General features: G+C 36.8%; 2 protein-coding genes across 3 annotated transcripts; both read right to left on the minus strand.

The window, feature by feature from the left end:
- Positions 1–3,769: 3,769 nt before the first annotated feature.
- On the minus strand, positions 3,770–6,426 carry LOC136216527 (amino acid transporter AVT1H). Its single transcript, XM_066003065.1, has 3 exons — positions 6,157–6,426; positions 5,461–6,077; positions 3,770–4,503 (listed from the first exon to the last, which is right to left on the minus strand). Exons 1-3 carry the CDS (start codon positions 6,386–6,388, stop codon positions 3,964–3,966), a joined length of 1,389 nt encoding a protein of 462 aa, XP_065859137.1. The 5' UTR covers positions 6,389–6,426; the 3' UTR covers positions 3,770–3,963.
- A 5,354-nt stretch (positions 6,427–11,780) lies between these two features.
- LOC136219579 (pyridoxal reductase, chloroplastic) lies at positions 11,781–14,566 on the minus strand. Of its 2 annotated transcripts, none has more exons than XM_066007038.1 (9): positions 14,357–14,566; positions 14,046–14,274; positions 13,551–13,641; positions 13,241–13,364; positions 12,891–12,992; positions 12,640–12,791; positions 12,424–12,517; positions 12,142–12,323; positions 11,781–12,010 (listed from the first exon to the last, which is right to left on the minus strand). In XM_066007038.1, exons 1-9 carry the CDS (start codon positions 14,477–14,479, stop codon positions 12,007–12,009), a joined length of 1,101 nt encoding a protein of 366 aa, XP_065863110.1. In that variant the 5' UTR covers positions 14,480–14,566; the 3' UTR covers positions 11,781–12,006. The 2 variants fall into 2 exon arrangements, with proteins under 2 accessions (XP_065863110.1, XP_065863109.1); XM_066007037.1 differs by having other exon boundaries at positions 13,251–13,377.
- Between the last annotated feature and the right edge of the window lie 244 nt (positions 14,567–14,810).

Genomic DNA, 14,810 nt, shown 5'->3' on the forward strand with positions numbered 1-14,810 from the left:
TTAACAAGTGGTATCAGAGCAGGCGGTCAGGGACCGGTACGTGGTCGAGTGCAAGCAAGCGGTCAGGGACCGGGAATCGAGTGTTTCGAAAGTTCGCGATCCGGGCTCGTGGTGGTACGAGGTATTTTTAGCGCGCAGTCCGGGACTGTAAAAATTATTGGTCGGTGTTACTTGGTTAATTAAAGGAGATAACCAAGTCGTGATGGCAGACATGTCTACCTCGGTAAGCACTTTGGAAAAACTCAATAATAATAATTATAGTACTTGGAGTACTCGTATGCAATTTTATTTGCTCGGCCAAGATTTGTGGGAGACTGTTGGAGGAAACGAAACAGCGCCTCCGACGGAACAAAATGACCTTAAGAAATGGAAGGTCAAGTGTGGTAAAGCTATGTATGCTTTATCAATTTCGGTGGAGGATGATTTGCTGCAACGCATCAAGGATGCTAAAAACGCCAAAGAAGCATGGGACACTGTAACACCCTGCTCCAATATCATGTAGATATTGTCCGCTCTGGCCCAATTCCAACACATTGGGCCTCACGGATTTAAAACGCGTCTACATGTATTGGATTCACATCTTACTAATAAGCCCCAATCACTCCCTCTCCATTTCCGATGTGGGATTCAGTTCATTCCTGCCCCCATTCCCATCCCTTAGGGCCGCTCCTTGCTCAGGCCTTCTTACCCCGGCGCCACCCACTCCGGACCGGGTCATTACAGGCCCACCAGCTTCCGCCTGGTTCATCCCCGAACCACACATCGTACGTGGAGAGTCGGCTCTGATACCAATTGTAACACCCTGATCCAATACCATGTAGATATTGTCCGCTCTGGTCCAATTCCAACACATTGGGCCTCACGGCTTTAAAACGCGTCTGCATGTATTGGATTCACATCTTACTAATAAGCCCCAATCACTCCCTCTCCATTTTCGATGTGGGATTCAGTTCATTCCTGCCCCCATCGCCATCCCTTAGGGCCGCTCCTTGCTCAGGCCTTCTTACCCCGGCGCCACCCACTCCGGACCGGGTCGTTACAGACACTCTTGCCGGATTATTTGCAAGAACGAACGATGCCAAGCTCCAACAACTCGAGAACGAGTTACTGTCGGTCTCGCAAAACGACATGACGGTGAGTCAATACTTTACTAAAGTTAAAACTTTATGTAAAGAAATTTCAAAATTGGATCCTGAAAATAAAATTACTGAAACAAGAATACGAAGAATAATAGTCCATGGGTTGCGTCCCGAATTTAACGCACTTGTTACGGCAACCCGTGGATGGGCTAAAGAGCCAAATTTAAATGAATTGGAAAATATATTAGCTAATCAAGAGGCCCTGGACAAACAAATGTCTAAGGTCTCAGTTAATGATGACGATAAAGCTCTTTTTAGTAATAAAGAGATAAAGGATCCAAAAACCGCGAGATCGAGATTCGGAGAAAAAACTAAAGAAGACAGATGGTAGAAAAGTCCACAAAGAAGGAGTTGGCAACAAGGGGAAGCTCACCACACTCACAACCATAATGAAGAGGACGAGAAGGCGTATCGACGAAAGAACAACCAGTGCTATGTTTGTGGCAAAAGAGGTCATTATGCACGAGATTGTTGGCATAGGAAAGCAGAAGGAAACATCGTTACATCCGCACACGCTCAAGAAGGAAGCGAAGAAGAATGGGATTTCCGAGCTTCAAGTGCCATGGTAGAGCCGATGATATGTGATCCAGTCAAATCATCCATAGCAGATGGAAAGAAAGAACAAGCATTTGCTGCTGGGCAGCAAGAGGAAGAGGAACCAGTGAGACGATTGGATTTCGTTCAGCTCGTCAATTCTATACGGATCATTGAAGATCTAGGTGGTCATGAGGAACCACTGAAGGAGCGTTCCAATGAGGAAAGGAACAAGAGAGATGTCCGAAATGAGTCACCGACTTCATGCGAAATGCCACCAGTCAAAGGAGAGGTGAAGCGTCAACAACAAGTAATGACAAAGATGGTGTCACGAAAAGGGAAGATGGTGAAGAATAAGCCAACAGGTTCACCAAAATGGTTGTCACCCAAGAAGAGGGTGAAGTCTACGCCAATGCAGATGCCCAAGGTTCAAAAGTCAAAACAGACAGTGGAGCGCAAGGCGAACATAGCTAAAGATGAAGTTGTTACGTCGAGAAAATATAAGCAAGGTGCTTACAGCCAACAAAGGTTCACCAAAAAGGCAATCATCAAAGAAATGGCCTTGTTGGAAGCTCTAGTCAAGAGCTTGAGCGAACTAGCTAAGTTAGGAAAGGCTTGGCAATATTGGCTAGAAGGACGACGACAACAACCGAAGAGAGATTACAAGTATGCGTCGAGGCGACGTAAATTGACGGAGACCAACAAAGAAGAGTGCGACAATCCCAACAAAGTGGGAAAACCCAATCGTGTCATAAACGACAAAGAGGAGCGTGGACAAGTCGTATTTGGTAAAGGCATAAAAGTGATCGAAGAAGCTACTATGAAGGAGCCTACGATATATGAAGAAGAAAATTCAAGCAAGGAATGGAAAAAGGTTTTGGAAGAAGATTTCACAAAAATTAGTTGGAATGGCTAACACATACGAACAATTAAAAATCAATGTTGAGGGGAGTATTGAGAAATATTTCAACATCAATTTTTTGAACATAATTGTCTAGGGATTGAAAGAGTGTTCTAGATGACACTAGAAAAGAAAAGACAACAAATTAATATTAAATTGCTTGGGTTGGTATTTTGACAACCGACATAATGTGTGGTCTTTACTTAATGATCACTAAATATATTAGACTATAAATAGGTATGGGTATATTGATTGTGTGTAGCAAGTAAGAAAGGAAGGGTGTGAGTGTATGAAACATATAAATAAATTGTGAGTGTGTAATGTGTATGTTTCCTCTTCGAATTTAATAAAAAATTATATTATTAAGTCTTTCAATAGTTAACAAAAAATTTCAAAAACTTAAAAAAAATTACTTTTGCTATTATTGAGCAATGGGTTTAAAATTGCAATGCAAAAAAATTCTTTGGTTAAAGACATTCAAAGTTGGAGTTTGCAGGAGGAGCAGAGGAATGAAGTTGGAGTTTGCAGGAGGAGCAGAGGAATGATGGTTGAAGTTGAAACCATTTTTAGAGACAAGTGAATAGTGTCGAAACTCAAGCAGGGATCAATTGGAAAATAAGAGTGATGACAACTTGGTGGAACCTCGATAGTGTTCAAATAGGAAGTGAAACTCTCTTTGGAGGAGGCTAGTCCGATCAATGGAAACGTTGATCCTCTAAATGGAGGAGAATGTAAGTGGGGAGTTTGGCTATAGGCTAACTCAACCCCAAACATTGGCATGGCTACGAGGAAGCTTCGATAAGGAATGGTAAATGGAACATATCAATATATGTTAAGTGATTACACATAAGTTAATTAGGTGAAACCAAATACCACAGAAACAGATACGGATACTGGAAAACGAAACGGAAACGAGATTTATAAGTGATTACACATAAGGATAAAAAACTTGAGTTGTATAATTATAACTGAAGTGATTACACATAAATTAATTAGGTGAAACCAAATGACACACTTTCTCATTGTCACATAATCTCAACATTATTGCTCAATAACTTTTTATTTTTTTTGTTCTTTAGTAATTTTCTTAGTTTAATCAACGTATATTATTTATTCATAGTGTAAATAAGAGTTTCTCTAGATTTAATACTTATGTATTAGATCTCGTGGTAACGATATTCTACTTGTCACTTTATTGTGGTAAGGATACATATACGAAAAGATCCATACAGTGCCTGAAGAAATAGATATTTATAGTCTTGAAAAAGCCTCAAATACATATGGTATTTACTGCAATAATAAGATGAGAATATTTAAATGTTTACATCTGTATCCACCATATATAAAATATAATCAACAACTTCATATATATCTCTGATGATACCATGTTCAAGTAGAGTGAGCTTTTAATAGAGTAATTATGAGCAACCTTGAAGAAGAGATAGTTCCAACAATCCCAAGAAGAACCCCAAAAACAACAAGTGTAACATTAAGAATCAGAGAAGATTTAGGAATATGAGGCCAAGAAATCTTAATGTAAAAGACACATGGTAAAACTATGCAAATACTGACACTAACTAAGGAACCAGTAAGGCCAAGAACATGTTGAAAATATGGGAAAGAGAGAGCTAAGGCTAAAATGACAAGTAGAATAATTGAACCAACAGTTGCTCTTATGATCATTTTCATCTTAGAGGTTAAAGATTTAGGAAGGCTATGCTCAAGTTGGATAGCAAAAGGTGCAAATTCTAGAGCATATTTAGTCATGGGTGTTAGGACAGTTGCCCATAGTGCTATTTTAGTGAAGATGACATTTCTTGGCATACTTAGTGTTATTTGAGAACTGACTTGTGGTCCAAACATTTTTGCTCCCATGAATGCTAGTGATGTGTAAAGTATGGTTACACATGAGAAGCTCACAATTGATACCTGCAAATATAACAAATTGTATTATAGATATTAATTTGTTAGTCTATATATATATAATAAGAAATGAAAAGGGTAAAGTAAAAAGTAATAACTATGTAGTTTTTCCGATTTCTAAATGCAGTACCGTGCTTTAAAAACTTGTAAATATGGAGGTGTGCTTTGTGAGGTTTGCAGTTAAAGGATATGTGAGTTAATTATTGAGTTAAAAATACTTGTGGTTCAACTAATTTGGAAAGCCAAACCTTATATATGAGGTAATGTGTAAAGCCGGTTTTTAATTGCTTTAAACCGCTCTCTTTGGTCAAAGAATAATTTGTATCAAAAGTTTAAGCTGATAGTTAAGGCCTAAGAATATATTTTATCATTATCTCTGATATAGCCCCGCATGTGAATTCACCTTGGACTTGAAACGTGTATATCGTATAGACTCATCTTACTATCTTTGAAATTCCGTTCAATAAAAGGAGTTGCCAAAATCAAACCTTCGACTGTTCGATTTGAGAGGTTCTGATATCATGTCAAGAAATCATTTGAATCAAAAGTTAAGCTGATAGTTAAGATCCAATAATAATTTTTATTATAATTTATGACACATGCATATTCTCTGAGATGAAAGCGTGTACAACACAAACTCATTCTAGTACCATATATTTAAATTCTTTTTAATAAATGAGACTTGTCAGGATTCAAACCCTCGGCTACCTGGTCTAAGAGATCTTGATACAATATCAATTTTCTATTTAAATGAAAAGATTAAACTGATAGTTAATGCCTAAAACAGTCTTCTATTATAATTGTTATTATCTACGGTATATAGTCAAGACAGTAATTTTTAATGAAACCTATGACTGTACAAATCACCAACCTTTATTTACAAATTTTTAAACCACGATTATGTGTTCGCAAAATGTTCAATTTTTTTTACTTTACTACAGAATGAAAAAAACAAGTAGTTACCTTGGTGAATTTGGATGGATCCTTCATGGACTTATACAAATTGGGGAAAACAATATGTCCAGCAAAACTAAACACATAAAGACCAGAGATGGAAGGAATATTTTGTAGATGCAGAAGTGGAATTCTATGATTACTTCTAACATACCCCAAAATGGCAGTTAATCCCACACAACCAAAAATAAGCAGTGACATCAAAATACCACCAGATGAAAGAAAAGAAACAGAAGAAAGATTTCTTAGCCACAAACTTGGAAGTGCAACCATCACAGCTATCATAGTCAGTAACTGTGATGATCCTAATTTTCCTGACCATGTAAACACTTTACTTATCTCTGTCCCTGCAAACACTGTGGCTATATTATCATGTAGAGATATTGTGTAGGAAACAAGTGCCATGAATATCTCCATGTATATAAAAACTGAAGCTATAACTCTTCCTGTACTCCCAAATGCTTCTTCTCCTATATCTGAATAACTTTTAGACTTTGGAGAGTTTTCTAGACATTTTCCAAGAAGATGGGAGGTGTATCCACATATAATTCCTATTCCCACTAGCATTAATACAGATAACCACCCTCCGTTTTCTAATGCATATGGAGTTGTCAGCTGGCCAAGACCTGCGGTTAGTCAGTGTCTCGTTAGCCTTATGAACTTATACAGATAACGAGGAATTAAAGAAAGGGTGTAAGAAAATACCAATGAGCATTCCAATCATGTTGATGACGGCATGAGCAAAGGAAGAATTAGGCTGAGTAGTTGTGGAAGTTATTGAATGGGAGGTGCAGGGTTTATTTTGCTCAATACAAGTGTCACAAACTACCCATTTTGCTGCTAAGGTTTCACCGTGGACTGATTCTTGATTAACCACTTGATTCTGATGAGAAACACATGATGATTTTCTCATGATTTTGCATATCTTTCCTAACATGTCTTAACTGTAGATTAAGATGTTCAAGATGTTTAGAAAATTTGTACTTGCTATGCAATTGAGTGAATGTGAGAAGATATGTTTTTATAGGCAAACAAAATGGCTACTTACATAATATGGAAAAAATAAGAACATGTTGAAATTAATTTGTTAGATTCTAGGTGCATGTGGGGAGTGAGATGAGATCCTTAGGTAATTGAAAGAATATCATGAATAGTAGATTCTTCATTCTAGAATGAATTAATATATATACTATACATATATGCTACTAACTTTATTTCCATTTGAAAGAATCTACCAGCATGTGAATTGTGAATTGTGAATAATGAGACACAGACAGTTGTTTTCTCCACTCAATGATACTATATGTATTCTAGGTTGAAAAAATAATAATTTGTGGTTTAGCCAATTTTGTAAATATAATCACGAATTTAGAAACTTGCAGAAAGAAAAAACTGTTATGTTAGTTAAAAGATGTGTTGTAACGACCCGGTCCGGAGTGGGTGGCGCCAGGGTAGAAGGCCTGAGCAAGCAGCGGCCCTAAGGGATGGCGATGAGGGCAGGAATGAATTGAATCCCACATCGGAAATGGAGAAGGAGTGATTGGGGCTTAATAGTAAGATATGAATCCAATACATGCAGATGTGTTTTAAAGCTGTAAGGTCCAAGGTGTTGGATTTGGGCCAGAGCGGACAATATCTACATGGTATTGGACAAGGTGTTACAATTGGTATCAGAGCCGAATCTCCACGTACGATGTGTGATTCGGGGACGAACCAAACGGAAACTGGTGGGCTTGTAACGACCTAGTCCGGAGTGGGTGGCGCCGGGGTAGAAGGCCTGAGCAAGGAGCGGCCCTAAGGGATGGCGATGGGGGCAGGAATGAACTGAATCCCACATCGAAAATGGAGAGGGAGTAATTGGGGCTTACTAGTAAGATGTGAATCCAATACATGCAGATGCGTTTTAAAGCCGTGAAGCCTAAAGTGTTGGATTTGGACCAGAGCGGACAATATCTACATGGTATTGGACAGGGTGTTACAATTGGTATCAGAGCCGACTCTCCACGTACGATGTGTGGTTCGGGGACGAACCAGACGGAAGCTGGTGGGCCTGTAACGACCCGGTCCGAAGTGGGTGGCGCATGTGTTACATGTATGAATCCGAATTGGCGTCGGCTGGAGGAGTGTTGCGCGATGCTCATGCCTGCTGAGTTACAGGGTTTGCAGTGAATTTGGGGGTGTGTTCGGCAGTCCTTGCTGAGCTGTGGGGCCTCTACTTTGGGCTTCAGGTTGTTTGGGATAAAGGGTGCAGACGGGTGGTGGGTTGAGTTAGATTCTAGAGTTGTGGTCCAGTTGGTTTAGGAAGGCACTGAGAACCGTCATCATTGTTACGGGCTTGTGAATGATTGTCGAAGATTGTGTACAAATAATTGGGAGATTCGGCTAGTGCATGTGTGCCAGGTAGGTAATTGCACCGTGGATTGGATGACTAACTTCGCAAGACGTCTATCTTTAGGTTTCATGAGTGTGAGAAGTCTCCTGCAGACATCCATAATGTTTTTTTTCTGATTATTGTGGGATGGATCGTCCGCGGATGATTCGGTTCTAGTTTTCTGTTTTCTGGGTTTATAGCCCTCCATTCGACAAAAAAAAAAAATTTGTGTGAATAAATTTTTCTTATTGTTTAGTTAATTTGAGGGCGAGCCTTGGCGCAACGGTAAACGTTGTTGTCGTGTGACCAAGAGGTCACGAGTTCGAGTTTTAGGAGCGGCCTCTTGCCAAATAAATTGGCAGGGGAAGGCTTGCCTCCAGTACACCCTTGTGGTGGGACCTCTCCCCGGACCCTCGCTCAGTGGGGACGCGTAATGCAACCGGGCCGCCCTTTTTTTTTTAGTTAATTTGTAAAGGCATGTCTTATACGTTGAATAGTTTGCAAAATCAATTTTTTAAATTCCTCCAAATCGCTCTCTTTATATTGTAAATAGTGACCATTATATTTTTTAACGAGATATTTAAATTTATAAATTGTACAAACTACAAAACTTTATTTGTAAGTTTTTAAAACTATATTATTAACAGTGATTTCAACGTAGTTGGGACGTCTTTAGATCATCCTGCTTGATACCAGCTTTCACTAGAAAAAGTTTTGAAAACCATAGAGAGCTGTAATTTTAATTTTAATTATAATTATAATTAAGAAATATTTTTAAATATATTTGTTTTGATAAGTAGTATAAATTTAACTAGAATATACACTCCAATTTGTGTATGAAAAACAAATTTAGAAATTTTATCATTTGCCACCAAATTGGGTGAAAATTTTACTTTTGGCCCATCAATATTGATACGAAATATTGTTGGAAGAAGAACAAATTGCCTGCTTCAATTAGTTCATTGGGAGTTGGGAATATATACACACTAGTATGCTCCGAACAATATATATACTACTTTTAAATTAGGATATATATCAACTTAGTGGAAATTAGTATTTATTTAAAAACTCAACGTAAAGAATAAAAGAATATGAATCTTATTCGCAACATATCATTGAAGACCCACATGACATAATATTGCTGCTAAAAAGCCATATTTGAATCTCTGTTTGCTTCAATTTTTTCATTTATTTTATATTTTTTTTGAACAGCAGGAAGGGTGCTAGATCCCGGAAAAAGAAGCAGAAAACAAAAAGACCTCAAGTTGAAACCCGAGCTCTCCTAAGAATGCCAGTTCCAAGCTTATCGAAAGTAAGGACGTCCATAAGATCTGCAGGGGATCATCACACCTGTAATGCCCTAAACTCAGCCATCCTGCGAAATTTGCCAAAAAATCCGTTGCTCTATTCCCTTCATGAAGGATGTGAACAACTTTGACCTATTTTATATCTTTTGATTAGGTTCAATTATCAGATAATTCAGCCTTTACAGTATATATATTGCGTTTATAAAAAATTATGATTTTAATTAAACTTAAAGGTCAAAACTCAAAATTGCACTTCTTTTAAACTATTTTCTTCTATCTAACATAGTGTGTTTCTAAGAGGCTGTTTTTTTTATATATAACCACTTTAAACATGTAAATAAATTGTTTTTAAAGTGTCAATTTAACTTGGCATCTCACTTTAACCTCAAACCTCAAACCGTTTAAACTAGATTTCGAATTCGAGTCCTAACGTACACAACTTTAATTGAGAAAAAATCCACATAAAAAGTGTCTAACGAATAAGAAACTTTTCTAATAGTAAGAAACTTTAATATCCGCAATTATAATTCATAAGCAACTTAATGTAAGAAAGTAATGGCAAAGAATCACAACAAAGTATGAAGTGATCTGACATAAAAGGCATCAAATATAGCTTTGCTGCCTTATTGGAGATACTTAGGCCAAACAACAACTCTTTGTGGGATTATGCATTGCATGCATGGATTCCAAATAATCCAATCTCCCTCAAACTTCTGAAATCCATTTTATTCTCAATTTCTTTTTCATATCATTCCTTTTATTATATATTAAATGAGAATTACCTATAGATTGTATAACACATGCTTTGTAGAAAAATATTTTAGATTCGAGTTCTTGACTTTATTGTTGCTTCCAACTTGAAGAATTCGCTTATCCGTTCCCTTAACTTAAGGCGTCCAAAAAATTCCCATGGTTGCGGAAAATAGCACAAAACGTCATAACAACGAAAGGTTCTTCGAGCTTATCCAGTAGCGCTTCGTGAAATACCAATAAAACAACCTGTAAAAAAAGTAAATAGACCTAACTAGAACAATAAGAATGATAATTTATTTTATTTTTAAAAAATCGATTCACTATAAACTGTCCTGACATGGTATTTTGATCCAAAATATGTTTCCAGTTTACGAAGGGTCTGCAAATAAGATTAAATAATAAAAAAAAGTAAACATTACATAAGATTAAATATTGGAAACGATTCGAGGTAATTTTAAATAATAAAGAATATTAAACATTAAATAAGATTAAATAATGAAAAAAGATTTTTGTTAATGTTAAGCAGTTAAACAGAAGTCTTAATCATAATAATGGAGAAAATTAAACAATAAAGAAATATTTTAGATTGACATTGATAATGTTCATTGTAGAAGAACATGTTTCAACATCAGCTGTCTAATAAAAGAAACCACCCACCAAGAGAAAGGAAAACACATCAATGAAAAGCCAAAGGATTATATCAATAAAAGGCATGAAGCACCACTACCGCTCTCTAATCAATGGGAGGACCGATATCAAGCCACCTCCGATAGCCGTCGAGGGGAGCAGTACCAAGTAAAGAAATCCACTGCTATGATACAACATGTTATCCCTGGACGGTAACTCCAAGTTCCTTCTTTGAGGATCATAAGAAATTTAAGGCGCCTTGATCGGAGGCATAGTTGTCCTCCAAAACGAAATATTGCAAGTGCCCCAAGAAGACAAGACGCACAATAGATGAATGCAATCACTTCAGTTAGGAAGTAGAGAGGTTACTAGGCTAAAGACCTCCACCAAAAACTAAGGCAGGCCATCCATTGGAACCTAGAGGGCAAGAGAGAATAAAAGACTCGAATCGGGAAAGATACTAGGGTAAGATCAAGGTTACTCATGAAGGGAACCCAGCCAATAACAAAAAGTCCCCAGCTAAGAAAAAAGGGAAGGGGATTATGGTATACACACTCCGTTGTACATATCCACAATAAATCTCTAGTTATTTTCCTACCTATCAACACTTTCGAGTGTGGAGAATCCTTATAGACACAAGGAGTTAAGACGACCTCAATTAAAATGCGTATTAAAGAATGTGATGAATGGAAGACAACTTTCATGTGTTGGCTAATATAAAATGGCTTGTCATGCAATTTGGATAATCAAATGCTCCTAGCACATTCGACTCATGAACCAAGTTTTGGAACCTTTCATTAGTCAATTTTTCATCGTTTATTTTAATCTTTATTTGTAGTGAATATGAACATCTTCTGTCTTTCCAAAATTTTCAAAGTTCTTGCAGATAATGCTCTTTATGTCAATGTAAAGAAGTGTACCTTCCACTCCAAAAGTGTTGTTTTCTTGGGTTATATTGTGTCTGATCTGCATAATTCAGGTATATGACTCTAAAGTAAAAGCAATTACAGAACGACATGCTTCTACTTGCACACGGGACATACATAGTTGTCATGGTTTGACGTCTTTCTATAGACGTTTCGTGAAGAATTTTAGCACTCTTGTTGCAGGTCTTAAGGACTGTTTAAGCATGAAAAATTTGTATGGAGTGAAGGCGTGGATAAGAGTTTTAATACTCTTAAAAGAGAGTTATGTAATGCTCTAGTTCTTGCAATGCATGACTTTGCTAACCTTTTGACATTAAGAACTTGACATCTCTAGAAGACACAATAGATTTTAGAACTTTATGCAGTTCAATAATTTCTTTAAAGCATAATTTTACATCTCTGTTCCATGTCTCTGCAATTTTGTGATAAACATATGTTCAAAGTGCAAGCTCATAAATATTGATGGACTTTATCAATCATGTCTAGTGACTACAATACATTAAAAATCAATTTTTCCTTCTCATCCTATTCACAAACCTTGCAAAGCTCATCTTCAACCTTGTTTATTTCATCATCTGCTTTCAGACACAAAGAAATTGCAAGGCAATCAAATCAAATTATGCTTGTCAAGACATAGTTCAAGGGTACTGTTCATCAGGAAAAAAGGAACTCGTAATAATATAAGTTTGCAATTCAATATTCATACCTTGTCTGGAAAATGTTCTGGACCATTTTACGGGGACACTCGCTTGCTGCATATTCTAATTGAAGCAACTCATCTGAACTCAGTCTCCAACCAAGAGCACCCAGATTTTCCTTTGCTTGTTTTACTGACTTAACTCCAGGGATTGGAATGGCACCATTGCAGATGCACCAGTTTATGGCAACCTGTTATGACCCATGTTTCAACCTCTAGTAATAAAGCTCCGATTGTTTCTACTCCATAAATACATATTAGAAGAAATGTCCAAAACATAAAATAAAAAACCTGCGGAATAGTTTTATGCCTTCTTTCTGCAATTTCTCTTAGTGCACTAAGTAAAGGATCTAATCCAGGAAGAATTTGCTTGAATAGTAGGGCCCTGAAAGACAGAAAACAAAATATATTGCAATACAAAGAGTCAATATGCAATGAAATACCAATTTTACATGTGTTTGCCTTCTCCCAAATGCAAAAAGGTAAAAGTTGGAGAAGTTGATGCACCTAGGCCCAAAAGGAAGTGTTGAAGATGTATATTTTCCTGTAAGCATTCCAAGTCCTAAAGGACTATAAGCAATTAAACGGATTCCTAAAGAGTCACATACTTTCTTGATTTCCATCTGATCTTTTCCCATGCTCAGTAAAGAAAATTGCACCTGATTGATTCTCCAATATACGACTATTAGTGCAAAGTATGGCAATAGATTGATGTCTTTCAGCATCCATTAAAGAAGACAAGTGTTGGATAATAGTACCTGCGCAGAGCAAAGGGGCACTCCTCGGACTTTGAGGTAATCATGAATCTTTAAAAGTTGTTTTGGTCCATAGTTGCTCACTCCAACAGCTCGGACTAAACCCTATATAGCACCATTCATAAAATTGTATGGTAAAATATGTTCCGAAACAGCCACTGCATTTGCTTCTATGGAAACTATTCAGTAGAAAAGCTGAAAGACAACATTTTTGCACTTGATGCTGAATTCTCTTGTTTGGTACCAAATAAGGCTAAGATATAGTGATTTACAAAAGAAAATGTCGTTATGATTTGAAATATTTTGGCCTCATTTCTAATAACAGAAATCATTTGAAAGTAAACAATGGTAACCTGCTCATACATTGCCACTAAACCATCCCAAAGTGCTAATTCTTGTGGAGGAGCGTAATTTGCAGTAGACCAGTGTAATTGACCTATGCCTATTTGCTCTACTTGCAACCTTTCCAATGATGACCTGCGAAACCGATCTTTTTGAGATTTATTATTCATACGTGAAGGTTTTTCAAATCTGAAATCTGAGAGTTATGTTTGTCTAAATTAGCAAAATCCAAGGTTGGTGGAGCTGTTGAGACATAATTCAGTAGAGAAACAGGGGAATGCACAATCCATATGAGCAATATGTTAGATAAGCTTGTGTTACCGGCAAGCATTCACAAACTGTCCGGGTGTTAGACGCCATGGATATGCAGCAAACTTTGTTGCAATTACAATGTCATCTCGCTTCTGTTTCCCTGAGAAATTAGGATACAAAATAACAGATTAAGCAAGTGCACACTCATTTATAAGGATTTTTTAATCCATCTCTAGATAATCTACATTTTGGCAAGCATACAAAATAAAAGATTGAACAATTGCATGATCTTCAAAGAAAATTGCAGATACAATTTAACCATTCATATCCTGAAAAAGTGTCAAAAAGCACAAAGCATATGACGAGAGGTTCCATTTTTTTACTACTAAATATGCAAACTAACCCTTGATCCAGCAAACGAATTAAAATGTAGAAATTACACAAGATGTCATAATTCTAGTAGTATTTAGAGACAATGCAACCCTAATTTCAGTTTGTATGAATTAGATAATCCAAATTAGTCCTGCAAAATAATTGAAAAAGAACCAGAAACCATATACAGACCCGGAAATTCTCGAATGAACTTGCCAAGAAGCCTTTCACTTTGGCCATTTAAGCGGCCAGTCCCATAAGAATCAGCAGTATCAAAGAGATTAATTCCATTATCTAAAGCTAAATTGAAAGTGTCTTGAAGTTGAGTATCCATTGATTGTTGATAACCCCAAAGGAGCTGATTCCCCCATGCCCATGTCCCAAATCCCATAGGCGAGACACTCATTGGACCCATCTTTACCTGTCCAGTATGAATCTCAAACTCTTAATTCTGCAACTACTAATAAACAAACATCCAGGTAAGTGTTACATTATTCACATACCTTTTCCCATGGCCAGAAAGCCGGCAATTTGAAAGACCTCAAAGGTGAAGATGGAGAGGAGGATAAATTTGAAGAGTTCACACAGTTGAAATGGGCATTAGGTATTGAAATGGAGAATGCCATAACCAAGAATTTGGAGAAGTGAACACAATTCAACGAGCTCTGCTACCCTTGTATGCCATAACCATATGCGGTCAGGATTTTTCATTGGACATGTCATATTTTTGCGGATTAAATAAAAGTTATGTAGATGTCATCATTGTCCGAGAGTGTTACTTCATTTCGCGAAATAATTGTGAGAAAAATACAAAAATAACCACAAAAATACCAATTGAAAACTAGGTATTTTTTAAACCTACAAAACTAAATTATTTTATATAAAATTACCATTTGTTTTATATTTTTCCTTTATATAAATATTATTATTAACATAATAATCCAATCAAACTTGCTC

This window comes from Euphorbia lathyris, chromosome 2 (assembly GCF_963576675.1).
Source record: "Euphorbia lathyris chromosome 2, ddEupLath1.1, whole genome shotgun sequence".
NCBI classification, from domain to species: Eukaryota; Viridiplantae; Streptophyta; class Magnoliopsida; order Malpighiales; family Euphorbiaceae; genus Euphorbia; species Euphorbia lathyris.

Coding starts and splice junctions, on each gene's coding strand:
- LOC136219579 (XM_066007037.1), bottom strand. CDS start 14,479: ATGGCATTCTCCATTTCAATACCTAATGCCCATTTCAACTGTGTGAAC. Junction 14,275..14,356: donor CTTTCTGGCCATGGGAAAAG/GTATGTGAATAA, acceptor CATACTGGACAG/GTAAAGATGGGTCCAATGAG. Junction 13,642..14,045: donor GTTCATTCGAGAATTTCCGG/GTCTGTATATGG, acceptor CTAATTTCTCAG/GGAAACAGAAGCGAGATGAC.
- LOC136216527 (XM_066003065.1), bottom strand. CDS start 6,388: ATGTTAGGAAAGATATGCAAAATCATGAGAAAATCATCATGTGTTTCT. Junction 6,078..6,156: donor CATGATTGGAATGCTCATTG/GTATTTTCTTAC, acceptor GACTAACCGCAG/GTCTTGGCCAGCTGACAACT. Junction 4,504..5,460: donor ATCCATCCAAATTCACCAAG/GTAACTACTTGT, acceptor TTATATTTGCAG/GTATCAATTGTGAGCTTCTC.